General features: G+C 52.9%; 7 protein-coding genes across 7 annotated transcripts; 3 read left to right on the plus strand and 4 right to left on the minus strand.

The window, feature by feature from the left end:
* Positions 1–181: 181 nt before the first annotated feature.
* On the minus strand, positions 182–1,236 carry BDP81DRAFT_464450 (Protoglobin-domain-containing protein; the record flags this gene model as incomplete). The annotated part of the gene is made up of 3 exons (XM_060594154.1): positions 182–698; positions 799–1,069; positions 1,134–1,236. 3 exons carry the CDS (start codon positions 1,234–1,236, stop codon positions 182–184), a joined length of 891 nt encoding a protein of 296 aa, XP_060440709.1.
* Positions 1,237–3,432: 2,196 nt separating this feature from the next.
* Positions 3,433–5,082, minus strand: BDP81DRAFT_329690 (O-acetylhomoserine aminocarboxypropyltransferase/cysteine synthase; the record flags this gene model as incomplete). Its single annotated transcript, XM_060585339.1, has 4 exons — positions 3,433–3,807; positions 3,870–4,789; positions 4,861–4,976; positions 5,048–5,082. 4 exons carry the CDS (start codon positions 5,080–5,082, stop codon positions 3,433–3,435), a joined length of 1,446 nt encoding a protein of 481 aa, XP_060440710.1.
* Positions 5,083–5,369: 287 nt separating this feature from the next.
* On the minus strand, positions 5,370–8,395 carry BDP81DRAFT_106873 (uncharacterized protein). The gene is made up of 9 exons (XM_060581435.1): positions 8,157–8,395; positions 7,987–8,032; positions 7,508–7,917; positions 6,886–7,444; positions 6,795–6,833; positions 6,675–6,743; positions 6,367–6,626; positions 5,701–6,314; positions 5,370–5,610 (listed from the first exon to the last, which is right to left on the minus strand). Exons 1-9 carry the CDS (start codon positions 8,252–8,254, stop codon positions 5,555–5,557), a joined length of 2,151 nt encoding a protein of 716 aa, XP_060440711.1. The 5' UTR covers positions 8,255–8,395; the 3' UTR covers positions 5,370–5,554.
* A 2,139-nt stretch (positions 8,396–10,534) lies between these two features.
* Positions 10,535–11,959, minus strand: BDP81DRAFT_398352 (carbon-nitrogen hydrolase; the record flags this gene model as incomplete). The annotated part of the gene is made up of 8 exons (XM_060588446.1): positions 10,535–10,586; positions 10,678–10,721; positions 10,794–11,112; positions 11,182–11,235; positions 11,293–11,393; positions 11,442–11,635; positions 11,695–11,765; positions 11,820–11,959. The coding sequence occupies 8 exons, from the start codon at positions 11,957–11,959 to the stop codon at positions 10,535–10,537; spliced, it is 975 nt and encodes a 324-aa protein (XP_060440712.1).
* A 738-nt stretch (positions 11,960–12,697) lies between these two features.
* On the plus strand, positions 12,698–14,069 carry BDP81DRAFT_398353 (homoserine O-acetyltransferase; the record flags this gene model as incomplete). The annotated part of the gene is made up of 3 exons (XM_060588447.1): positions 12,698–12,707; positions 12,767–12,961; positions 13,051–14,069. The coding sequence occupies 3 exons, from the start codon at positions 12,698–12,700 to the stop codon at positions 14,067–14,069; spliced, it is 1,224 nt and encodes a 407-aa protein (XP_060440713.1).
* Positions 14,070–15,510: 1,441 nt separating this feature from the next.
* BDP81DRAFT_329607 (aspartate kinase) lies at positions 15,511–17,544 on the plus strand (the record flags this gene model as incomplete). Its single annotated transcript, XM_060585331.1, has 3 exons — positions 15,511–16,872; positions 16,956–17,107; positions 17,175–17,544. 3 exons carry the CDS (start codon positions 15,511–15,513, stop codon positions 17,542–17,544), a joined length of 1,884 nt encoding a protein of 627 aa, XP_060440714.1.
* Positions 17,545–21,616: 4,072 nt separating this feature from the next.
* On the plus strand, positions 21,617–22,688 carry BDP81DRAFT_329422 (uncharacterized protein; the record flags this gene model as incomplete). The annotated part of the gene is made up of 3 exons (XM_060585308.1): positions 21,617–21,874; positions 21,969–22,387; positions 22,451–22,688. 3 exons carry the CDS (start codon positions 21,617–21,619, stop codon positions 22,686–22,688), a joined length of 915 nt encoding a protein of 304 aa, XP_060440715.1.
* Positions 22,689–24,957: the final 2,269 nt, after the last annotated feature.

The following is a 24,957-nucleotide window of genomic DNA, read 5'->3' on the forward strand; positions in this document are numbered from 1 at the left end:
GCCTCTCAGTACTGCCTGTTCCCTCTCCAACAAAATACAGTCACATCAAGCACCAGCAGTCGAACCGTAAAAGTCGTCAATATTGAGCCGAGACCTGTTGCTATACACCCCCAAACGCCATTCAACCATGCACCCAAGCAATGCAAAAGAAACCCCTCACAAAATACCTGCCGACATCGATCTAAACAGAAGCCTCAACCTTTTGCGGTCCCTCCTCCTTCTCCGTCTTGCCCTCAGAGATCTTCATCCCCTCCATCCCCGCCGAAATCCCCGTAAACGGACACACCCCACCCCCGCTGCCGGGACTATTCGGCCTCCGTGTAGGTAACCTACTCGGCGACTTCGGTCCATTCCCACCAGGAACCCCATTAACAGCAGTCTCCTCATCACTCTCACTCTCCAAAATCCTCCTCCCATGAAGATACCCTTCCTCCTCAATCTCGATCCCTTCCCCTTCCTCGTCGCCGTCGCGCTGGAACTCTGCGCCATCTTTACAGTGCCACTTCGCCATGAGGTCGTTTTGGATCCAGATGACTTTCCCCAGGGCCTTGACGAGTGCAATTTTCTTTTGCATCACCAGCCGCGGGTGGGAGAGGATGGCTTCGGTCATGATGTCTTGGATGAAGGAGAGGCAGGCGCCTAGGTGGATGTATTCTACGTTGAGGGGGTGTTTGCGGCCTAGGCCTACGTGCATCATTCTGCGTTGTGTCGTTAGCCTGTGTTCTTTCCTTGTTTCTTGACATTTCGTCAAAGTCCACACGGGACGAGGAGGAAGGGATAGGGAACAGAACAACATACCCAACCTTGTCAAGATACTCCCAAAACTCCATCTTACTCGGATCAGAACACAACTTGGCGAGGTAAGCCCGCAAAAACATCTTGCGGTGCAGAATCTGCGGCGAGTTGTCGTCGGGGACCTCGTCCATGGGGCCCTCGAAGGATGTGGAGCGGGTGGTGAAGGCGCGGGCGGTGATGTCGTACTGTAGTAGCTTGTGGTAGACGATGTTGACGACGGCGGGGATGAGGGCCTTGACGTATTTTGCGCCGTTGATGAGGGCTTCGATGTCTTCTGTGGGTGGAGGGGATTTTGCTTAGTATGTGTCTACTTTAGACTGTGAAAGTTTGAGACGTACTGCTGCTGAAGTCGAGGAAGCTGTGGAGGTAGCGGATGCGGGCTTCGAGGTCTGTGTAGAGTTCCTCGCGGTCGATGTGGTTCATGTGTCTCATGAGACCCATCTTGGCGGTGCTATTCGCTATTGGCGGGGATGAGCTTTGTGGTGTTTTTTCGTGGTGTTTGAGGTCTCCCAATGCTAGTCGAATCCCTCGAATGTATCGGTATAAACACTTTGCTCAAAAGTTGCGGACTCCTTCGAACACTGGTGATCGTCGTCCTTTCGATTTGGCAATACTCGAATCGTGAATGGTTCTTCTAAATGTCCCTCTTGTACCCTCCTTCAAACGCGTCAGAAGGAGGGGACCCCGCGATATTTGAACGAGAAAGGGATCCCCATCCGAACAGCCATTGACAGGGACGACATCTCTTTCGCAAAACCTAACCTATCTCCCTGCGTCATCATGCGCCGAGAAGAATCCAATGATCTGATGGCCGCTGGTCTCGCGTGGTGCAGTCCTATTGTCGGGCTGAAGGATACCGGCCGATGATGGTCTGATATTCTCGTTCGTGCAAAAGTCGCACCACTTTCTCGCTGGCGCTGAGTGCTGGCGGGGGGCAGCATGGGATCCAGGCAGACGGGCGGGATCCACCGCGGGAATATGTAGCGGGGTCACAGTCGGGTGTCCCTTGATGTTGGCCCAGGGTCGATCCGCCGCAGGACGCCGGGGCGACCGTGTGATTTTTGGAAGTCTTCAATCTTGAGCTGCTGCCCCGGCGGGACCGAGAACTCCCGCAATGCAAGGGTCCGCCGCTCTTTTTTCGCATCGACTGATTCTCGACGTGTTGGTCATATGCGAAAATCTGGGTCTGCTGCGGTTGGTTGGATGCGCGGGTGGATCTCTCTTCTTATTCTGTGTGTTTAGTCAGGTTGGTCGGTTCCTGGCACACCAGGTTGATTTTCTGGGGAAATTTGAGACGAAAAAATGCCAGTGACATGCGCGTTTCCCATCATCCCGAGATCGCCCATGCACCTGTCAACCCGTCAGCCCGTGATGGCAGGTCTTCTGTTCAAGGTTTCAGAGCAATAAGGAATGCGATTTGTAGTATTCGTTGGTTAAGGTAGAGGCCTGTTGCGGTTTGCCATTGTTCCCAACAAGCAAGAGGGACTTCCAACATACATCCCCTGATCTTGATCCCCGCTCGGTGTCTCGTTTCTTTCTTCGGGGTCCAGTATAAAGGTGTTCTTCATTCCGGTATTTCGCGGCCATTAAATATCTCGTCCAGTCGTGGGTAGCGTTCCAATCTCGACAGCGACAAGCCTCATCCTCTCCCAGTTATCACTTCTTCACCTCCTCGCCCTTCTTCCCCTCCGTCGAACTCGCACCACCACCACTCGCGTTCCCCTTCTCCCCATCACCACCCTTCCCCTCCCTCTCCGTGCGCCTAGCCCCATCCAAGCCCAGCGTCCTTTGCGACGCCTCCCGCTCTTCGACAGAGACGTCCTGGCTTGCGGCCTTGGCCTTGAGGATGTGAGGCGGTATGAAGCCCATGGTAGGCTTCCGGGCTGTCAAGGCAGGCAGATGCGGTATGTTGATGTTCTTTGGTAGAGGGAATCTTGAGCAGTTTAAGCTGTGATCTTGGATCCTGAAGAATGTGGTTATGCCCTCGTGAGTGGGGATTTGATGCTCTATGGTGTTTGAAGTACGGGAAGATGAGGTGTCGTTGAGTTTCAATGACTGTGTCTAGGTTGTTGCGCCTGATGATGTAACCGGACAAAGGTGACGGAACGCGGGGCACCGGAGGGACAGAGGGGTATCACAACATGCCATGGCAGGCAGGCACCATCTCACGAGCGTATATGCACGTGCCCGCGCCTTCCATGGCTACTCACATTTGAGGTACCACCCGAAAAAGTCGCAACAGGAAAATGCAGATGCTGTGACACCTTACTTCAGTGTACCAGTGTACCACCTACCGGCACATTCATCGCAAACCTACATGAGGTGTAACCTACACGCAAAGCCGTGCTATCTCACATGCAGAGCTCCGATCCAAGGCCTCTTCTCCACGTTCACGAGGGCTGATGGCACCGATCACTCATACACTCTCAAAACTACGCATGGAGGTTCATCTAGTTCGAAAAACCTCAACTGCCTTCCCCAAGCGGACTGGAATATCATCACATTGCTGCCCTCAGCGACCATCTCATCTAGGTATCTACCGTAGTCCCTGCACACAGAACCCATCTACCAATCCCCGCGCACGCCTTGATATAAAAACCAAAGAACCTCCCAAAGCCACGCTTCCCATAACACTCCTCAAGCCTCAACAGAGATAGTCCCATCCGTTCCAGGCCTAGGCGCACCAGTCGACGACTTGCCCATGAACCCTCCTGAAACGAGGTTCAGCGCCTTGGTAAACGGATCACCGCCCGTCTTGGTCGCCGCGGGTAACCCGGCCTTGTCAAACGCCTGCTCAAAGTCCCTCTTGATATCCTCGAACCCTTCAATGCCGACCGATACGCGGATGAGATCCGGGGTGACGCCGCCCTTGATCTTCTCCTCGTCGGGGAGCTGCTGGTGCGTCGTCACCCAGGGGTGGATGATGAGCGTCTTTGCGTCGCCGACGTTGGCGAGATGCGAGCAGAGCTTAAGGTTATCGACGACGGAGCGGACTTGTTCGATGTTTCCGGCCTGTGTTTGGGAATGGTTAGCGATTACTTCCTAGCAGGATTTGTCGTCGGGAGTCAACTTACAACGCCAAAGGTCAAGACGCCGCCCGCGCCGTTGGTGAACACCCTCTTGGTGTACTCATAGTCGGGATGCGACTTGAGGCCGGGGTACAGCACCCAGTTGACGCTGGGGTGCGCCTCGAGCCACTCGGCCAGCTTCTGTGTGTTCTCGGCGTGCCTCTCTCCTCTCAGCGCGAGCGTCTCCAAGCCCTGGAGCAGGAGCCATGCGTTGAAGGGACTCAGGCACGGTCCCAGATCACGCATGCTATCCATCCGCACCTTTGCAGAGAGCGCCTTGTACCCGTACGTCTCCCAGAACTTCAGTCCGTGGTATCCGTCCGCCGGCTCTGTGAATCCGGGGAACTTGCCAGACGCGCTCCAATCAAAGTGGCCGCCATCAATGACGATACCGCCCATTGATGTGCCGTGGCCGCCGATCCACTTCGTAGCAGAGTGCGTCACGATATCGGCTCCCTGCTTGATGGGCTGGCAGAGGTACCCGCCCATGCCAAAGGTGTTGTCGACTATAAGCGGGATGCCATGCTTGTGCGCCACATCGGCAATGGCCTTGATATCCGGGACGCTGTGCTTGGGGTTGCTAATCGTCTCAATGTAGACGCAGCGCGTGTTCTCGTCAATGGCGGCGTCAATATCGGCGGGCTCGTTGCCGACGACCCACTTGACGTCGATTTTGAACTTCTTCATGTACACACGGAACTGGTTGTATGTGCCGCCGTACAGCCAGCTGGTGCTGACAAAGTTCTGGCCGGGCTCACAGCAGTTGGTCAGCGCCATGAACTGCGCAGCGTGGCCAGACGCCGCGGCGACGGCGCCGACGCCGCCCTCGAGCATCGCCATGCGAGTCTCGAAGACGCTGTTGGTCGGGTTGCCCATGCGCGTGTAAACGTAGCCGTCTTTGCTCCATGCGAACTTGCTGGCGCCATCTGCATTCCTCCAACGTCAGTAAGTGTATACACGTATTGCGTGACCGGTCCAATGGTAAGAGACAACTGACCAGCGGCATCTGTGAAGTTGTACGCAGCTGTCTGGTACAGAGGCACAGCTCGAGAGCCGTTGACCGGGTCTGGCTCTTGGCCGCCGTGAACTGCAAGCGTGGAGAAGCTTGGTTCCCTAGTTGGCCAGTATTATTAGCTTCATGTGGCAGTGTGTGTGTCGAGGCAAAAGCCGACCGGGCTTCTTACCAGTCCACGTTGCTCAGAGATCCGGAGACAGGCATCTTGAAGGTGGTAAGGATATGTTTTGAGAGGGGTAGTAGTCTAATATTGTGTTCTGATTTCCTGATCCAACTCCGAATTCTCTGTTGGAATCTGTCGCTGCAGCTTTGTGTCGTCCCATCATGGCAAATGACAAAATCTTAAATGTTCCCTCAACGCCCTCGGAGCAAATGCATCACTTCGTTTCAGTCGTTCGATACCCCTCAGATTGGCGCACAGATTGCGGCTTGTTGCATGTCGGACTTGTCTCGATCTCCGGTCTTTGCTGATAAGTGAGCAAACCCCGCAAAACCCCCCCTCCCCCCTTTTTTCCCAGACGTTCCCGAGACTCCACCCAGAGGCCGTGTTCAGATCCTATATCGGGATGTCGTCAGATGCTGTTAGAAACCAAAATGCGGGCGCCCGGCGAGATGCGAGGCAGTCTGCAGATAGACTGGGGATAATTAAACTGGAGGCGAAATGCCGATCGGGCCATTACTGGACCGGACCGTCAAACATCATGGTGGGTTCGATGACACTCCGAATTTGGTCTGCAGCATGACGTTAGCAACAACGAAAAAAGCAATGGGCCAAATGACCAGGGGCGAGCCAAGTCTGAAAAGTTTTGAGGGGTTTCTTACCGCGCATCCCACCGAGTGCTTCAAACGCCGTGGCATAATTTTCCAATGTCGCCGAGATAGAGGCCAACCCCGTCTGCAGTCGCATCAGGAGGCTTTCCACCATCGGCGTGGCCATTGCGTTTTCCGGATACATGGCCTTGGTCTTGTGATTGACCATAAGCAAGGCGTACGCGCATTGCATAGCACAGCAAGCGAACGAGGGCATTGTCCTCGGACATACGATGGTCGATGTGGGTGCCAGATAGCAAGGGGCGGGGCATAGCTGACCGAAGGGATTGGGGTACGGTAGGTCGTCAAAGGATTGTGAAATGTTGATGGCCGCTTTGAGACAGATCTTGGCCGACTGATGACTGCTGAAGGGGAACGTCGCTGGCGACTGGCTAGTAGGCGAGTGTTCCGAGTGAGGAGACTTCTTTCCTGGTGGCGAGGTCGATCCATTTGACATGGCCACTGGTGGTGATGGCAAGCTCATCATGGAGCTACATGAACATGACGGCCAACTCCGTGGTTCCATGTTGGAATCGTTGTCGGCCTTGGACTTGAGATCGCAGTATTTGCCGGAAAAGACGGGCATGTCAAAGAAAGCACAGTATCGGTGAAGCTTGATTCGTGCGCTGTTGGCTGTCAGCAACTGCACCTGATGTGGAAGAAGTTGCAGGTTCTTACCTGTTGAGTTTGATTCGAGCCATGCACCGGAGGGAGCGTGATAAAACCTCTTCTGTAGGATCCAGTGGCGTTGTTGTCGTTGACTGAAGGATCCAAGAGTCAGCCATGGTGTTAAGAGGTTCGAGGTACGCCTCCATCTCCTTCATGCGCGCGTAAATGCGCGCCATGTCACCGCCGGACTTTACAGTCTTGTTGAGCTCGATGACAAATTGGGTCGCTGACAGGATCGCTTGCTGTGCCTGAATGTAGACGGCAAAAGCCTAGACAATGGTCAGCATCAGTCCTAATCGGTTCGTCATGATACGTACCTCAGGATCCGACTGTATCACGGGGTACTTGGCGGTGTAGCTAGGAGTAAACACTGAAAATGTTGGTTCCTGGATGACACTGTTAACATTTGTTCCTAGCGCGGGATGAAATGGACATACTGAGTTGCTGACAATCGATCCTTGGCAAACGCAAATATACTAGAAGCATCGTCAGCGAGTTGTGTTGCCAAGTAGGGCAAGAGAAACGCACCGTCATCCACCAAACCCTTCGCCTCGCTTCTGAGAATGCATCGTCTTCGGTGCAGGTGTGGATAGACAAAGACATGGCAGCAACCAGGGCTTGGCCTGCCCGGGCCTGCATCTTCTTCAGGTTGCCCCGTTGCGCATACTCATACACACTTAGTATGTCCAAGGCGATGATACTCTCCAGCTCGATAGGCACGCCAGGGTGGAATTGCTGCCTTGGGAAGTCGTCTGGAGACTCGTTGAGCGCTTTAGGCGGCTCAATGGACGAATCCGGAATCTCCGATTCGATCTCGATGCTCTCGATGGCGCATTGTGCTAGGTATTGCGCATACCTCCGCCGGAAGACCACTGACTCTTTGTTGAGATGGTTGGTGTCGTTGTGATACGGGATCAACGCCAGAATTGCAGAGATGGCCAGACTGATGGGCGTCGATGGCTGATATTCGTCTGCGAAGCCTTCCGTGTCATTCTGGAAGTGCGGCACTGCTTGATCCATGGGCAGGCCTGAGGGAGCAGGAAGAATAGGGAAGAAGGGGTGGATGAAGATATAGTACGCATCTAGGCTATTTGATAATGAGCTCTTACCATTCTCTTGGAGGTACAGGAGAGGGATCTGTTTTGCTTACATGGCCTGGTCACTCTTATACGTTCTGGCAACTGGAATTTGAGGCGTTGGGAAGCTGAATGAGTGTTCCGATGCGCTTTCACCGCTGGTGCTGCCAGGGACGCCCGACATGAACAGAGTATCGAAGATGAAGTCGCTGTCTTGGAAGAAGTCCTGCAGCTGCTTCAAGCCCGCACCAGGATCGATGTAGTTTTGAACAGAGATGGCTGTAGCATCGGTCAAGAGCTGCTCGGACGAGGATCCCAACCGCAAAGACTCACGATCTTGATGAGTGACCTCGTCTGGAGGCATCTCGCCATCGAACGCCTGGACCTGTTGGGCCAGCTCTTCAGCCGGCCGCGGCTTTCGCCTCACGCGAGCGCCGCCTCTTCTGCTGGGCTTGAAGACGCATTCGCGCCCCCGACTTTTACACTATATCATGTCAGTCACCCTTTTGAATGCATGACTAGAGTAATGGGTAGGGCTGGGATAGAAACTTACACTAGCACATGGGCTTGCTCCATCGCATCGTGTACGTGAAGCTCGACTATCTACTTGTTAGCCACGGATCCAAGATATGTGTGCGGCCGTCAAAATAGTGACCGTGTCTTAGATGGTGACCATGGCCAACATTTCCTCTCGATGACTAGGAGTAGATGGGAAAGACTTACCAGGCAAGGCAGGCGATCTTAACCGGGGGCGTTGCGAACTTCTTCTTTGCTGCGGAAGCCGGACCAGGAGGTACAACGGCTTCTGTCATTGTGCTCATGGCCGAATGTGACGATAACGATATACAGACGTGGTAAAGTGAGGTCAACTGCGTTGGTCAGAGAGACGGATGGCTACGGGGGGCAAAGTTGAGCGAGACAAGAATCCTTCCGGGCGAATCGGGGATTGTCACACGGAGCGGGGTCGGAGTCTTCCGGGCTTGGGGCCTTGTTTGCGCAATCCACGGTTATAAGGTGTCTGGGTTCGAGACGGCGCGCGAAAAAGTCGGTATCGCGGGATTGGGTACGTAATAAGATGAAATGGTAGCGACACGGGGGGAAGTGCTAGGTGAGTTGAGGTGTGGATGACTGGATGTCTGCCACGGCCGGGCCGGAGAGTGAACTGGAGCTTCGAGGGGTGTTTGGCGGCAAAAACGGAGGAGGGAGGAGAAGAGGCGACAGGTGGGAGAATTGTCGCGGCAGTTGTTGCCAGCTGGTGAGGTGCAATTGCAGTCGCGCTTTCCTTCGCAGTTTGGTGATACCTGAGGTAAGGTAGGTACGATACACGGTGCGGGTGGTGGCAGGCAGGTGCTGAACTGCTGATGCAGGCAGGAGCTCAGGTGTAGGCAGGTGCAGATGCAGGTCGGCTTGGGTGGGGTTGGCGAATTGGTGCAAGTGCAGGCAGGAGCTGATGGTGCCGGTGCTGGGTGCTGTTTCCGTTTGCTGTTGCTTCGTGCCTTTCTTTCTCAAGTCGGCGACAGAGGGGCAAAATGCGGCGACCGGGTGGGATTTGTAAGGAGAAAGCAACACGGGCAACAGTTTGACTGGACAGGGAAGGGTGGGGGAAGGCGACCTGCGGATCGTTCGATCGTGACAGGGCTAGGACGGCACGCTGCGACTTTCAATTTTCATATGGCCATGCAAAGGCAGGGAGGGCTGTCTGGGATCATTGGGAATTGGTATGTACTTTTTCTGTTTTGGTCCCTCTCTCTCGTTCGCTCCTGCCTTTCCCTCCATATCCTTTCGAGTTCTTTCCTCCCCTCCCTCTCTCGGGAGTTGAAATGGAGAAGGTGCATTGGCCAATCGCATTGGGGAAAAGGACTCAAGTCACCAAGTACGTACCGAGAACTTGGCCCAATGAGAAAAACCTGCGCACAGTGTTGCAGTTGGCTGGGCCGGTCTTTGAACAGGGATGACGCACAGCAAACTTTGTAAATTCGCACAGCACGCAAGGGGCGATGTAGCTCTCTCTCGCTCTCAGAGAAGGTGCTCCCACTGCTCTTGCCTTCCCAAGCTGGCAAGCAACCAAATCCTCCCCCGTTCCTGACTTGACCTGACACGAGTGACGACCCAACCGTCGCTTCCTGCCTGGCATGGTGGCATCCACGCACGGAAGGTACCTAATACCTCGCCTCCTGAGGTGCATGGAACCTGCCGTTCCTTCTTGCTGCAGTCTCGCCGTCTGCTCGCCGTTGACGCCCCGTTCCTAACACCCGACTGCAGAGCCCGAGCACACGACTTTTTGACGTCAATTCCGCGTTTCTACTCCGCAACTTTTCTCTGTGTCCCCATCAAATGTCCGGATGGTCGCCTTTCCTTGTTCTAGAACTTCAAGCGGTTGTCGAAACGAATTCCAGCATGACTAGTAATACCAGCAATGCCAACCATGCCAGCAGTGCTAGCAGCTGGGAGATTCCTCTGCACCACACGTGTACCCTAAGGTAGCGACAGTAGCTTGGAACTTGGGCGTCACGTCTCGACTTCACGATTCATTCACCTTTCTCATGGTCGACCAAGGAAGAGCTGATTAGTAGCTTTTGGTCAGCATCTAAGCTTCGATTTAGACTTCCACCTCCAGCTTTCTACGTCGTCCACTCGTACCGAAACTTCTCCCGACCAAGACCGCGTGTTCCAATCAGGATGCCATCTCATCTCGGAGTATCCGATGCTTCGAGATCAAAGCTTCAGCCTATCGACGCTGACAAGCCGTTTCTACCCAGCAAGCTGTACTGTGGTACAGCATTCCGAGCCGAGACCATTTTTGGCCACATAAATATGGGTGGCACGCCTCTGTGTCAAACATCGTCGGACCAACATGCTCGCTTGGACATCAAGAAAAGCTTCTCGAACTTTGGTGCGACCAACCAACATCGCCGTCTTGCCCCAAGCCCGGCATTCCTGACCCTGCAGCCGAGCATCCTCCAAACAGTGAACACCCAAGCTCCCGAGTCAGGTCCCATAAATCGCGAGCGCATAACATCCTGGTCACTCCGCACCGCACCCCGCCTGCCGTTCACACCCCCACGCCGTTGCCCGCAAACATGCTCAATGCGCACGGGACATCAGCTGGTGAATACGACGTTGTCGGCCGGCTTGGTGTTGACCGTCAACGAACTGAGACGACTTGTCAGCTTTGGATCGGCGCATAACATATCCAGGTTCATCTGGCTTGTCACTTGTCAATGTCTTAAAAAGGACCACTTACAAGATGTCGGGCCGGGAGTAGCTGCCGATGGGGTCAAAGTCCAGCTGCAAGGCGCCGTTAGTTTGGAATCTATCTCATGACTAGCGGATGCCCGCAGCCTGTGTCGGGGAACTTACCTTGGACTCCGTGAGGTCCGCCATTCGGAGGCTAGCATAGACGATCTCTTCCTTGTCCCACATCGGCTCGGCAAGAAAAGTGCCCAGCGGCCCGACGATGCATGAGCCACCGTGGTTGAGAATGTCATCCGCTTCCCATTGTGCTCCATCCGGTCGCCGGTCGGGGTGCTCGGCCGTAAAAGGCGGGTAATCAGGCGGAAAATCCGACACCTTGCAGAATGAGTTGACAGAAACTACAAAGCAACGTCCTTCCTTCGCGATATGCTGCATCGATGCTGTCCAGGTGGCCAAATCATCAGCGTGGGGCGCCACGTAAATCCTATCAAGTGTGGGTTGTCAACGTCAGCGACTATTTCTCTCTCTTTGACGACAGAGCGGATCAACGTACTCAATCCCTTGTTGGTACATCGCCATGCGAGCCGCCGGCATATAATTCTCCCAACTGCGTCTGCATCAGCATGTTTTTCCATCAATTCAATCAGGGACAATGGGACCCAACCAGATCAAGCTTCCGACTCTGCCAACATCCGTTGGCTTGACGAGCAGACCATCCCCAGCGCCTCGACCCCAAACAAGTCTTTCAGCGGCTGTCGGAATCAGCTTATACACGTTAGTCTCGAATTCTAATTAATGGATCGGCTGGATCACCTTGCGATGCTTGTACACCAGCTTGCCGTCCCGGTCGAGAAGCAGCGCAGTGCAGTACAGCGTACCGCCCGCCTTTTCAATAATTCCCACGTGGAGGAGAACTTTGTTTGCCTTGGCCGTCTCGCACAGCCTATCGAAGGCAGGAGAGGGAACCTCGACGGCCGAATCGGCGTACTTGGCATACCACTCGCGCCCTGGGATTGAGAAGTTAGCGGCGTCCTCTCTCTATCTAGTCAGGTGTCCAAAAGTCTACCTCGCTGCTCTCGAGCACCAATCGTTGCGTCAAACGCGTATCTCCATGGATAAGCAGACAAGAACCCTTCACTTCAAGCTTTTAGCGGCGGTATCTTTCCGGAACCAACAGCGTTGTGCACTTACGGGAACACAACTAGATCTGCGCCAGCCTGAGCAGCTTCCTCCGTAAGCTTACTCAGCTTCTGCAGACTCTTCTCCAGATCAAAGGAAACAGGTGCGGCTTGGACAGCCGCAACCTTGACGATGGGACGAGTGGATACCATTTTCGATCACGTACAGCTTGACAACTTTGGTAACTCTCGGGATTGGCGACTAAAGTGCCACTGTGCCAACAGTTATGGCTTTCAAGGACCTCTCTCTACGGGACCCATCGTGACTCACGTCACAACAGGGCGTCGTTGTCACTGGATGGTCTCACTATCGTTCGAGATCGTCGATTTGGACGCGTGCGTCCGGGATACTCCGGAAAAGAGGCGACGCTGATTGCGCGGAGTTTGGATCTTCGGGATTATGGCTCAAATCCCGGAACATCTTCAAACCCCGGTCCGTGGAGGTTGAGATGGTGATCCGCTATCAAATCCTCCATCGATAGATGATAGGGGTATACGAAACCATTAAGCAGAAAGCTTTTGGTATCAAGCGATCAGAATGCGAGACTGCGCCGCGGGGGAGGATGGGCGGGGGTTTGCTTGAGGCTTCCTCGATCCTTGCTGGCTGACGGCACTTGCTTACAGTGAGAAGCAATTGTCTGTTCGACCTTCAACGTCTCAACGTCTTTAAGTCTGAACGGATAAGACATCATTTGCATCAAGTTCCGCAAAGTTGTTGCTATCCGAAAGCAAATTTGTTCGGTCAAAGTTGGAGAATAAGTCTACTATCAAAATTGACATACCGTCGTCAGCAACACCTAAGTGAATTACCACCACCAGAGACTACACCTACCCGTTACTTATACTTCTGAGCCGTTTGAGATTCTACTCAAGATTTGGCAGCTCGGAAAAATGGCTCTCCGTAAGTTGTCAACAGTTCTGTACACGCAAAGGTGTTCTTTGACTAAATGCAATCACCAGTGCTCGACTCTGATCCGAATCCCGACAACTTCTACGCCCGACTCATCCGAGGCCAACGATTCTCCGTTATTCTAAGATTCCCATTGGAGTCGGGCGAAGAGCTCTTCAAGTGTCCAATCGCATACAAAACATGGGGAAAACTGAACGACCAAAGCGACAATGCTCTAGTCATATGCCACGCTCTGACGGGGAGCAGTGATGTGAGCGACTGGTGGAGCCCTCTCATAGGACCTGGAAAGGCCTTTGACCCTCGGCACTTCTTTATTTTTGTGGCAATGTCCTAGGCTCCCCCTATGGAAGTGCCTCTCCTTTGACCATCAACCCGGGCACTGGTCAGCGATATGCCAGCGAGTTCCCCCAGACGACGGTCAGAGACGATGTCAGGGCACACAAGATGGTACTTGACGCCCTTGGTGTCAAGTCAGTAGCAGCCGTCGTTGGAGGCTCTATGGGAGGCATGACAACCCTCGAATGGCCTCTCTGCACACAACCAGGATTTGTGCGAAACGTAGTTCCTATTGCCACGGCTGCTGATCACTCTGCCTGGGGCATATCTTGGGCCGAAACCCAACGACAGTGCATCTACTCCGATCCAAAGTTCGACGACGGATACTACGGGCCGACACCAGATGGCCAGCCCTCGGCAGGACTTTCTGCAGCTCGAATGATTGCCATGCTGACATATCGTTCTTGTACGAGTTTCGACAGTCGCTTCGGAAGAAAACCTCCACGAAATCCCCAGATACCTCAAGAACCGCCTTTAGATCTTCCGAGGACAGACGCATCGATTATGGAATCGCCGAGGTCCAAGAGAGACAGAGGCTCGCAGCGGAAACAAAATCCATCATTCTCGGCCCAGGGATACCTACACTATCAAGGACAGAAGTTTATCAACAGGTTTGATGCCAATTGTTATTTACACATCACCAATAAGATGGACAGCCACGATGTCGCCCATGGACGGACGCAAATATCCGGCGACGAAGGCCTGGCAGAGGTCTTGTCCCAAGTACCGCCAGGGGCCTTGGTCATCGGCGTGGAGACCGATGCGCTATTCCTCCCGGAGCAACAACAGCGGCTTGCCGCCAACCTACCTAGTGCATCATTACATGTTCTTAACTCATCTGATGGACATGACGGTTTTTTGCTCGAGTTTGAGCAACTCGATACGTTGATCCAAGCCCAGCTGAGATCTCGATTGCTGAGTCTCTATGCCATGATACATGAGTCAGATGGATCGCCGGGCCTTGCTGTAATGGACGAAGCTGGGGAAAGCTTGACGGGAGAAGTCGAGGATTGGTAGAGCTGCGTAGCTCAGGCTTTGTGTCAAAGCCCGAAGTAAGAGGTGCCCTTCAGATGGACGAGCCGCCAGACAAAGCTATTGGCAGCCTTTGACAGCGGCTTTACCACGTCAACGAACACACTTGACGTAAATAGAGACTTCTCTCCTGCTTTACACACAGTTTCAATACACTTCACTTCTTACTGGAAACTTTATCGTCACTTGATGAGAATAGAGAGGACAGAGTGGACGGTTTTCTTTACACCTGCAAAAAGCGCTGTTGCTAGGGGTTCTACATGGACAACAATTCAGGAGTATCAACCGAAGATGTAGCAATGTCGTTACAGCACACTGCATTAAGATCACCCAAATCATTGGCGAACTAATCGAGGCGCCTTGAACAAGATACATCAGATTTTCCAGGCTGTGGGTTTTGAGGAACAGCATTCTTCGACCTCGTCTCCAATACGTCTCCAATGCACACTTTGGATGATGAGAACGGCGACCAATGCTTCTCTACAGTGTGCGTTGAAGAGTACACACTTTATCATCAGCCTGCCCCGGCGCCACGACATCCTCCCAGATTTACGGACCCAGCATGCATTGACGCTTCGAGTGTGACCAAGCTGGAAGACGCCCTTGTTAAACGGGCCTGCAGCCTTCTCTGTATGCAACGGGAGGATCCGTCACGGATGCTTGTCAGCTAGTCTTGTCGCGGTAATCAATTGGCCGGCGGGAGCCACTGACAGGCGTCATGCCGAGGATCAATCACCGCCGATGTCACTTACACAATCACATACATGGATAGTGGCGGCCACAGATTGCAGAATATGGCATCCCACATTTAACACCAACTTTGCGCCGGCTGAATCCCGCTACACTTTGAGCTCGCGCCAAAGACTAAGAACGCCGCTCCGAAACCGATGGAGCGAAGTTGTTTTGCGCAGTCGCCGAGCGGCTGAATCCCGTTGTCATAGTGGCTTCTATCTAGTCTTCAAACCCCGAGCCGGGATTTGGCCCATGATCATGCAGCACTCACCGACGGACAAACTCCACCCATCCCGAAGAGCATCGCCAATGGCAGTAATTATCTGGGAAATATGCCCTGGCGGTGTGGAAATGCGCAATTGTTCATTCCGCAATGGACTTTGGCCGAAGGAGTGCGTCCGTCGCCGACCTCGAGTCCCCCTCGACCAAAGTCGACGCCGGATGTCAAGTTGCTATTGCCTGCTCGCCGTCGTGCTTTGCAATCCATCCTACGAAAGCAATGTCGACTGGGTTCTTACGGCAGGAAAACACGACGATATATGGAGTCTAATAAGGCCAAGTCACTTGAGCACATTTCAATTTGAATCGAACAAGGTCCACAGCTCTCCGGCTCCCGCTCAACTGACTCTTTTCCGCTGTCCCACGCGCAAGACAGGTTTGCCATCCTCCAGTCTGCCTAGTCCCACCGCCAACCATGGAGACCTCCAGAGAAAACAGGCCATGGCTGGTGCAGAAGTACGGTGGTACTAGCCTGGGAAAACTTCTCGAGTCGATCTGCAGCAAAATCGTCCCATCCTACCTGCGAGACTACAACCTGGTCGTCGTCTGCTCGGCCCTCTCCGGTTCCACCAAGTCGAGCGGAACCACAAGCCTGCTGCTTGAATGTGTATCCCACGCTGAGGCCGGACTCTCTGCGCAGACTCTGCTCAACAAGAATATTGATGCCATACGGGATAGTCATGTCCGGCTTCTCGAGAAGCATCTCGTCAACTCCAATGGCACAAGAAGCGACCTATGTAACGACATCTTCGACACCACAAAGACGCTCATTGTCAAAGAATGCGAGAGTCTTCGAGGCTTCCTACTCGCCGCACAGATCATCGGTGAGCTATCTCCAAGGGCACGGGACCGTGTCATCGCTCTCGGAGAGAGGCTTGCGTGCAGAGTTGTAGCGGCGTTCTTGTGTAGCAGAAATATCCCGGCCGAACCCATCATCCTCGAAGACATTGTCGAAGCGGTGTTCGGTGCTAGTGTTTTCGACCAGAAGACTGCATTGGACAACCTCGGTCCTAGGTTCTATCACCTCATTGCCGATGAGATCACCAAGCGGATACATGACTGCGGCGACCATGTTCCCATCGTCACCGGCTTCTTTGGTATCATGCCAGACTCGCTGCTCAAGAACGTCGGCCGGGGATACTCGGATCTCTGTGCGGCTATGTGCGCGGTGGGAACCAAAGCGGCGGAACTTCAGATCTGGAAAGAGGTTGACGGGATCTTCACGGCAGACCCGAGGAAGGTTCCGTCGGCAAGACTGTTGGCCACAGTCACGCCGGAGGAAGCTACAGAGTTGACGTACTACGGAAGCGAAGTGATACATTCCTTGACGATGGATCAGATACGTTGCGCCAACATCCCCCTGAGACTGAAGAATGTTTTCAATCCGACGGCATCCGGCACGATCATCTACCCCTCTAGAACACCCTCCCCTCCCCTTACTCCTCCAACCCCAACAGACGATAAGGTCGATGTCAAGATCCCACTACCCTCCATCGACTACATGCTGGGAAATGGCTATCACGGCGATCGGCAGGAGAGAAGGCGGCCTACAGCCGTCACAGTCAAAGACGACATCCTCTTGGTCAATGTGGTTTGCAATAGGAACACCAAGTCCCAGGGGTTCCTGTCCGGTGTGTTTGACCGCCTCGAGGACGCGGGAATTAAGACGGATCTCGTCACTACCAGTGAGCGTAGCGTCAGTCTCGCGTTTCAACATTCAGAGGAGGGTTCTTGTCAGCACCAGAGGTTGAGAGTCGAGCTGGAGAAGTTCGGAAAGGTAATCCCTTCAACCTTGGAATAGTCCCTCGTACTTTATTTGCACCTGAAAATAAGAACTAATCAAGAGTGTTGTGCATACAGGTGATTATTACAGAAAACATGTCAATTGTCACTATTGTCGGACACATGATGAGAAATATGGTTGGCATATCAGCAGAGATTATGTCTGCCCTAGCATCAGCCAAGATCAACATCTTCATGGTGAGCCAAGGAGCCAGCGAGATCAACATATCGTAAGTTGTCTACCCCTGCCACCTTCCCCTTGGACCATCACCCGTGCTAACCAATGCAAAACATCAGTCTTGTTGTCCGCGCAGAAGACTCAGTTCTCGCCATGAACGTGATCCACAGCAAGGTCCTCCACATCCCAACACACTGGGAGCAGGAGACAAACTTCATCAAAGGTGCGGAGACCCAGCAGCAGCAGCAGCAGCCGGCCCGGCGGGCTCAAAACGTCGTCGTCGTTGGGTCCTGTTACCGACCACCGCCGCTTACACACCCCTCTTCCAGGTCCATGGCTCTACTGACGAGGACGAATGCGGCGGCGGCGGCGGGGGTAGCAGTGCATAGTCGGAGGTCGACTGTCGATCGCGTCGCTGTCGGGCCAGCTGAGGCTGCTGCGTATCGGTATATTGTGAAGAGGTGGTTGAAGAGGAAGAGGCAAGTCTGAGCTACCCAGGGAGCTACGAACTGGGTCTCGGGTGTTGTTCGGGCGTTGGATTTGTTCTTGCGTTATTTGTTGATGGTTAGCATTTTTTGGAGTTGCATGGCGAAAGATGGGAGATATAAGTTGTCTCGTGCGTGGAAATATCACCAGATACCATTATTTAATCAATCTTTTCTTCGGATTTCTTACATCGTAGTATTCATGTTAGGGGTACTTTATGTGTGTGTGTGTGCGCGCGCGCATGCGGGCGTGGGTGTACAATAGCTTCGTTGACGGTATTGTAAGATACCTCTCAGGTATCACGCAAGGAACTTCCGAATCCCTACGGCAAGTGTTAGATATCAAGTATTGCTTCAGCTCTTTAACATCTGCTTTCCTGCTGTGCTTGCCACCAGAGTTGAGTTCCTTGAACTTTACTTCTGGGCCACTCTCACAAGCATCCGACTGGGCTATTTCTGGTTGTACGTAAGTTGGTTGTGACACAACACCGCGAGCTACATGTTGATGTTGATCCGTTGTCCAACTGTTCGATGTTCGACTTACACAAGTCTATGGCTCTCTTGATCATCATCATCAGCGTCTGGTCATCTTGATACTCTTGGTATGCCTTGTTTGTGGTTTCTCTAGCATATAGTCGAGAAGAAACAGAAGACGGCCGATCATATTGATGGACTGGCACCCTAGGGCTTCTAAGACTAGCGAGGGCGGATGAAGCTTCCGCGTTGGACACTTTCACGGATGGTAAGATGGTGTAGACGGTTTGATAGCTCCGCTGAATGGACTGAGTCGTTATTGTTGCCACGCTGGTATTATATGCCCCCTGTTCTATGAGGTTTGTCATAGGACGAGCTCCTCTTAGAGTAGGTTATCAGAGTGGTTTCTCCTCCGAAGGTACGTGAACATGTCATGATCTCGAGGTCCTAGTACTTACGGCTGTGATACTTCTCGGGTGTTATTCATCTACGTTGCTGATATCATGGGGCTGTTGATTTCATTCTATCTGATTGCGAGCAACTTCTATATGCATCACAAAGTCCTCACCGAGGTGAGATACGGCACTGAGCCGAATAAGTCATAAACAAGGAGGTCCATGATCCCTTGGTATGTCATATATGACTCGGGAAACTGTGTAGATGTTTAGATGTTGCAGTCTTTGAGCCCCCGGTTTCGTGGAATGTAATTCGTGACAGCACGGAATAAGACCGGTGCGTCATGACCTTCCAATATGTCCCTGAGGCTCGTAGTCCGTTCCAACTTCCAGCCCTACCCAATTCTCCAAGCTGGCCATTGTTGACCCAATTTTGCATAACACGTCCAAGTTTCGGAGACTTGGGCTCCAAGACGTCAGTATCCACGACTCCAACCATCTCCATCAGACGCGTGGCCGCGTGTCCTACGTCGTTGAGGTACGACTGTGCTTGCGAAACGGTGACTACTTCGTACATATAATACCTTAGTCAACTGCGATGTTACAAGCGGCTGCTGTTATATAAACAGGTTCTTCAATCATGCACGGATTCCATTGCGGCATGGTAGCTACGGTCCTTGTCGGGACTCCGGGAGATCACCAGTGGCTTTTTTGGCTATTGATCCTTCACATATGTGGATCCTGTGAATGCTTCTTCAAAGGTCCCCATTTCTTTTCGACCAAAGTTTCTGGGAGGGCGAGTCACGGGTATGGGCAGAAATATGATGAACCTGCGCCATCAGACAAAACTTGTTCGTCTGATGAATACTTCCTGCCTTACTTGACTATGAGGATGTAGGCAGGTCATGTTGATACTGACCAAAGCGAACTTCTAAATCCAATATTCGTCGCATACGACGGGTTTGCAAAGCATTGCAAGGCAGTTCAGTAAACATTTCGGCCCAAAAAGCTGAGTTGCACTGACTAAGCGGGAAAACGCTGCTTGCCAAGGCGAAATAATTGCGAGAGCGCGCGCAACCCTGTCTCAAATCAAGTGTCACTGCCTCTGTCAAAAACTCCACTGTATCCACAGGCGTAAGTGATCTTGTAAGGGTTCCCGACGGCGTTCTTCAACCTGCGGGAATCACCAGTTTGCGGGCTCGAGACATTGTTTATCTGACGTTCCGCCGACGTGGGAAAAAGCACAAGCTCGATCTCCGAAGCCAAGTTTGGCAGCTCTTCTGACCCATTCTAGAACGTTTTCGGTTGACGGGTCGCCAGAGGGGTGATATCGTTGCCTTGTTAGGGCGTCTCAGAGCCGCCTTGGCGATATAGAGTTCACTGTTAATAACCGCTGGCGGATAGTTATTGGAAACATTGAATATAGGATTGTGGGTTCCCCTCCCGCCGGCTCGGCTTTGAAGAAAATAGTGGGAGAATTTTTGTCCCTGCGCATGCGCCGACTTTTAATCAATCGGCCAATTTTTCGTTTTCCCTTTTCCCGGAGAAAACGTTTCGTGAGCATCTACGGACACTTTCCCGATGACTTTTTTGAGATGCAGAGGGGATCTGCGTATCAGGGCTCTGAGCCAAGTTTGAGGTTCGTCAGTTGCGGAGTTGCACATGGAACAGTTTATACTTAGTCTTTGCAGCTGCCCACTGAGTGACACACTTTGTTCCATCTTGTCATAAAACTCCGCCTGAACTATCCGGACTGTGACCGGATGGCATCGTGCGGAACCTCAGACCCCATTGAGAACCCCATCACCAGATTACGCAAGCAATGATCTACGACAGCAACGATGATGCTATTTAGCCAACGAATCCGGGCTCAGAGACTTTGTCTTGGTATCAATATCCCCTTAATATCAAGGGGCATCGACATATTGCGGCTTTGCAACTCCTCCACGTGCCGCGAGGGACTCGGTGCGGGACCGCGTAACAAGCCTACAAAGCTCGAGCCATATCGACTTCCCACCCCCGCCCCACGTCCACACCCAGTACTTCGAGCGGGCACGTACGGGTCGAAAAAATCCCAACTTCTCCATATCAAAGTCATTTCGCCCTACATATGTTTTAACATATTATTAGGGATATATAACGCCCATCCTAAGTACACATAATGTGTACTTGTAGATTATGTTAAATCTGGGCTAAAAATTCGATTTGCGTTAACTATTAGAATTTGATTGTCTCTAGAGTTGAGGTTATTACGGCGGCTTTTGTGTTTTTTCCTTACTAAAAGGTGCACATCTGGCCCGTGCGTGGGGTTTTTGGTTGAAGTCACTCGAGCTCGTGCACCCCTCGAGTGGAGGTGGGTGTGCGAGTCGATGTGGCTCGAACTTTGTAGGTCTGTTACGCGGTCCCCTCGGTGCCCAGTAGATGCCGGGAGGTCCGGGGTTTTCAGGACTTTTCAGCGAGGCTCTTCGTGGAAACCAGACCCTGACAACCTAACAGGACTCGCGCCCGCATCCTCCGCCGCTAGACTTGCTCGCTGCAAGTCCTCTCCAGTCTTCTCCCCAGGCTGGCCGACTTGAGCCCCATGCATACAACCCCGAACGGGGCGGTGGTTCCGAAACTGAATCAGAGGGAAACTCTATTTGGGTTCTGACGGGGTGTAGCCTTGCCTCTCTCCGTCCAGGAGAAAAGGGCTACTGCTACGGTGTGCTACCAAAGTCACTGCAAGTTTACCCAACAGCACGGTTCAGGCTGACGAGGCGCGCCGAGTTACAGATGCCAAGGGGGCATGACACGGAACTTCCAAGTGAACCCCATTCAATCCCAGACAGCACTCAAAAAATCACTCAAAAGTTTCTGGAGAGTAAGGGGCAGCGCCAGCGGTGGGCGGAGAGCTGGAGGGAGGTAGCCACTGCGGGATGTCGAAACCAAAGCCATATCTCGGAATCGCGTGCCAGGCACACAGAGCATAGCAGATCAGATCAGACGATGCTGGTAACCCGCGGGACCGTGGTGGGCATACAAATGGTCAACTGTTCCCACCGTCTTAACTTCTGGCCCTTCTTGCTCGGACTCTGAGTTTCTGTAGACCATCTTTTCACGTTCCTTTCACACTCTTTTTTCTGTTCGTCTCATCTGGAGGCTATTTTTCAAAATCACCACACTCTTTTTTACAAACAACAACACCCGCTCGTAGCCGGCCTAGGAACAATGTTCGCTTCTACCATCTTTCTCTCACTCGTCGCCGCCGCCGCCACGGCCGCTTGCGACGGCACCGGCAAGAACAACACCGGCGCCGTTTCCCCCGGTGCCAAGGCCCAGTGCGCCCTCCAGTTCGATGGCCGCATCCCGAAGACCTTCAAGGCTGCCGACTTTGACAGCACCTCCAGCCCCTTCAACACCGCCAACGTGTTTGGAAAGGGCCTGAAGTTCAGCGAGATTGTCCAGCTCCCCGGTGGCAACTCCCTGGTAAGTTTAACCTGAGCAAAAATGGCACGAAACCCGGCTGGTAGCCGGGTTGCCTCATGCGCAAAGTCTTGGAAGCTAACACCCAATCCCCCAGTTCGACGTCAACTCCACCCAGCCCTTCGAGGTCACCATCAACGACAAGTCCATCTTCGCCCCCAGCGAGACCAACGTCCAGGTCGGTTTCCGCCGCGCCGAGATGTTGCCCCTCAGCAACGACGGCAAGGACGCTTCCACCCAGGGCATCAAGACCCTGCACTTCTCCCTGCAGAAGGATGCCCAGCGCCCCCTGAACCTATCCCACGAGTACCAGCTCGTCTTCCTCGAGAGCGCCGACTTCAGCACCAACCAGGTCGCCCTCAAGACCGGCACCATCCTCGGCCAGAACACTGCCGACCCCGATACCCTCCAGCTCTTCGGCAACGTAAACTCTAGCCCCGTTCCCGAGCTCTTCAAGACCAAGTTCACCGCCGGTGTCTTCCACAACTTTGCCATCAAGCTCGACTTCACCAAGAAGTAGGTCCCCCTCAATTTTATGTACTTGTGTTTCTTAGGTCTCGTCTCTAACATAACTCCTAGCACCACCGAGGTCTTCTACTCCCAGGGTAACTCCGCTCTCAAGTCGACTGGCGCCGCCGTTGCCAACAACATTGCCGGCCAGGGCCAGTTCCACTTCGGTATGCTCAAGAAGCCCGTCAACGGTGGCTCCGACATCACCAAGAGCGGCGACCAGCCCACTGGCATCAACGAGGGTATCGTCTACGGTGGCATCTTCCAGGAGGACAGCTCCGCTGGCTGCCTTTCCCTCTCTCCCTAAATCAAGCATCACTAGAAGACAAAAAAAGACAAGGCGCGACGACGGGTTGGTACGGATTGAAAGCTATTTCTCTTTATTATTAGTACGGTCTTCCCAAAGTTGACTTTGTGGCGGCTTTATATTCTTCTGAAGAGAAAGGTTTCTACAATGCATTACTCTCAAAAACATGTGAAAATGGCCTCTGATCATCCTATTACCGCCTCACGGCGTTGTGATTGTCTACCCCATTTGACTGCAACATCATGGTATAGGAGGAACGTAGGGATTGAATGGAACTCAACTGAACCCTGAAGACGGTGACACTGTAATATGCCACCATCTCTCCAGTAATGTTGACGGCTGGTCCCGCCGTCAAGGTAATCGACTACACGAAGCACGTCTTTCGACTCTGGGCGAAAAGGCCTAGTTGGCGCCTAAGTAAGTGGACACACTCATCTGAAGGTGAACATTCTCGATACGCTCGTATATCTCAAAGAAGCACTCTTACGTGACAGTGCCGGAGGCCTTGGATAGCTTCATCCCAGTGGCCAGGTCAAGTAAGCCGTAGCCGGAGGCACATGATACGCTGATGGACAAGTCACCTCCACGTCCGAAGTCCGCGCCATCCCGGTCCAGGATGGCATGTGCTTCGGAGACTTGGTTTGGACGACGGCCTCTTGTACTCAACCACCGCCAATAGGAGCCATTAGAAACACGGACAAAACCTGTGCGCGCGTATTCAGGTACAGACTTTCACAGTTCCAAACGCTGAAGTCTTCCCAGGAAACTGAGCCAGAGCTCCAACCTGCCTCACAGCAATGAGGAAATCCGGGGCCAGGCATAGGAAAGAGAGGCACTCAAAGTGAATGCGCTACTGTGAGATTCATCGTGCGTCTACGATGGTTGTGAGCTATCTGCTTCGCAGACTTGAGACGCATGGCTCGTGCTGCTCGAGCATGAGCGAGAGCTCGTCTCATCAGACTCACGCCAGGAGGAACTCCTTTTTTCGCAGGACGATGAGACGTCCAAGCTCTTTGAGTTCAGCCGAGTCAGATATCCGCTCAATGATCGGGACTCGGGTCCCGCTCCCTCGGGCGACTTTGCCAGGCGGGAATTGAGCAGTGCGACATGGGGCCCGAGACGTTCCTCGATAGAGTTGAGTTAGCACCGTCTCATATTGTTTCCGTCGGAGTTTGTCGTAAGGTTGAATTGGAGGGAGGGAGGGAGCTTGGATCAGCGCTAGACGGGATGATAGGGCAGATGTTCGTACTTGGTTGACGATTCAACATGCAAAGTTTAGTATGTACATATACGCTATTGCGGCGACCACGATGGTCTTCTGAAGATATGTACCTCCTGAATTGTGAAGTGACTAAGCATGTGGTCTGATACTCATAGTCGACGCCCAGAGTCGCCATAGTTACAGCCTCTGAGTCTCAGCTAGCCTTCCACAGCGAATACGCTTAGCAGCTATTCGTAATACGCGTAGGAGATAAAGAGAGTATGTGTTTGGCGCTTTCTTGAGTTTATCATATCAAATCATCCCTTGAACTTTTGCTTGCAGCGGATTGGCCAGATGTCTGAAGTTAAGTCACAAGTTCCGTAATGGGGAAGCTGTGTCTCTACGTTTCGTAGCGACACTGGCTAGCGGCAGCGTCAACCTCTCAACACATCCTTGGAAATGTCTTGATGCAGGTGGAGTCTTTAAGATTCACATAAGTAACGTGAGTCATGATGCGAATCCAGTTACCAAGATTCAGTTTGACGTCGTTGAAGTTCCCAAAGGCTTGAAAGCCGAGAGATCCACCTGCACCTACAGCGGGCCAAAAAAAACCGCTCGACACCAAACAAAAACAAAAGACATGCAACACCAGGTATTCGCTGGTCGTCACCGACCCAACTACTAATCCGGCCCTCACTGGCTTGTCTATGGGAGAGCGGACGGGATCCCGAATTTTCCAATGGGTATGGTCGCATGTGCTTGGGTGAGGGCATCGTGACATTCATGGAGGCAAACAGCACAACGCGCACAACAGCCTTCCGTGAGGAACCTACGACAGATTATCAGACGTTGAATCACTCTGGAATTAGTTTACGATTGATCACGTTCCCTCATCTGGCTGTCTGAGATGCGATACGACAAGATGGTCATGAGATGGGGTTGAGAACTTCACAAGTGGCTCAGCAACTGCCAACCCACAGGCACTTCAGCAAATGAAAAGCTCTCGTAGACGTTACTAATTGCTGCCAAACTTATTCAAGCAGCTTAGGACATCGTGTAACGCCGGAG

Source organism: Colletotrichum phormii, assembly GCF_030913505.1.
Source record: "Colletotrichum phormii strain CBS 102054 chromosome Unknown BDP81scaffold_23, whole genome shotgun sequence".
NCBI lineage: Eukaryota > Fungi > Ascomycota > Sordariomycetes > Glomerellales > Glomerellaceae > Colletotrichum > Colletotrichum phormii.

Coding starts and splice junctions, on each gene's coding strand:
- BDP81DRAFT_106873 (XM_060581435.1), bottom strand. CDS start 8,254: ATGAGCACAATGACAGAAGCCGTTGTACCTCCTGGTCCGGCTTCCGCA. Junction 7,918..7,986: donor GAGCAAGCCCATGTGCTAGT/GTAAGTTTCTAT, acceptor GACATGATATAG/TGTAAAAGTCGGGGGCGCGA. Junction 6,627..6,674: donor TGATACAGTCGGATCCTGAG/GTACGTATCATG, acceptor ACCATTGTCTAG/GCTTTTGCCGTCTACATTCA.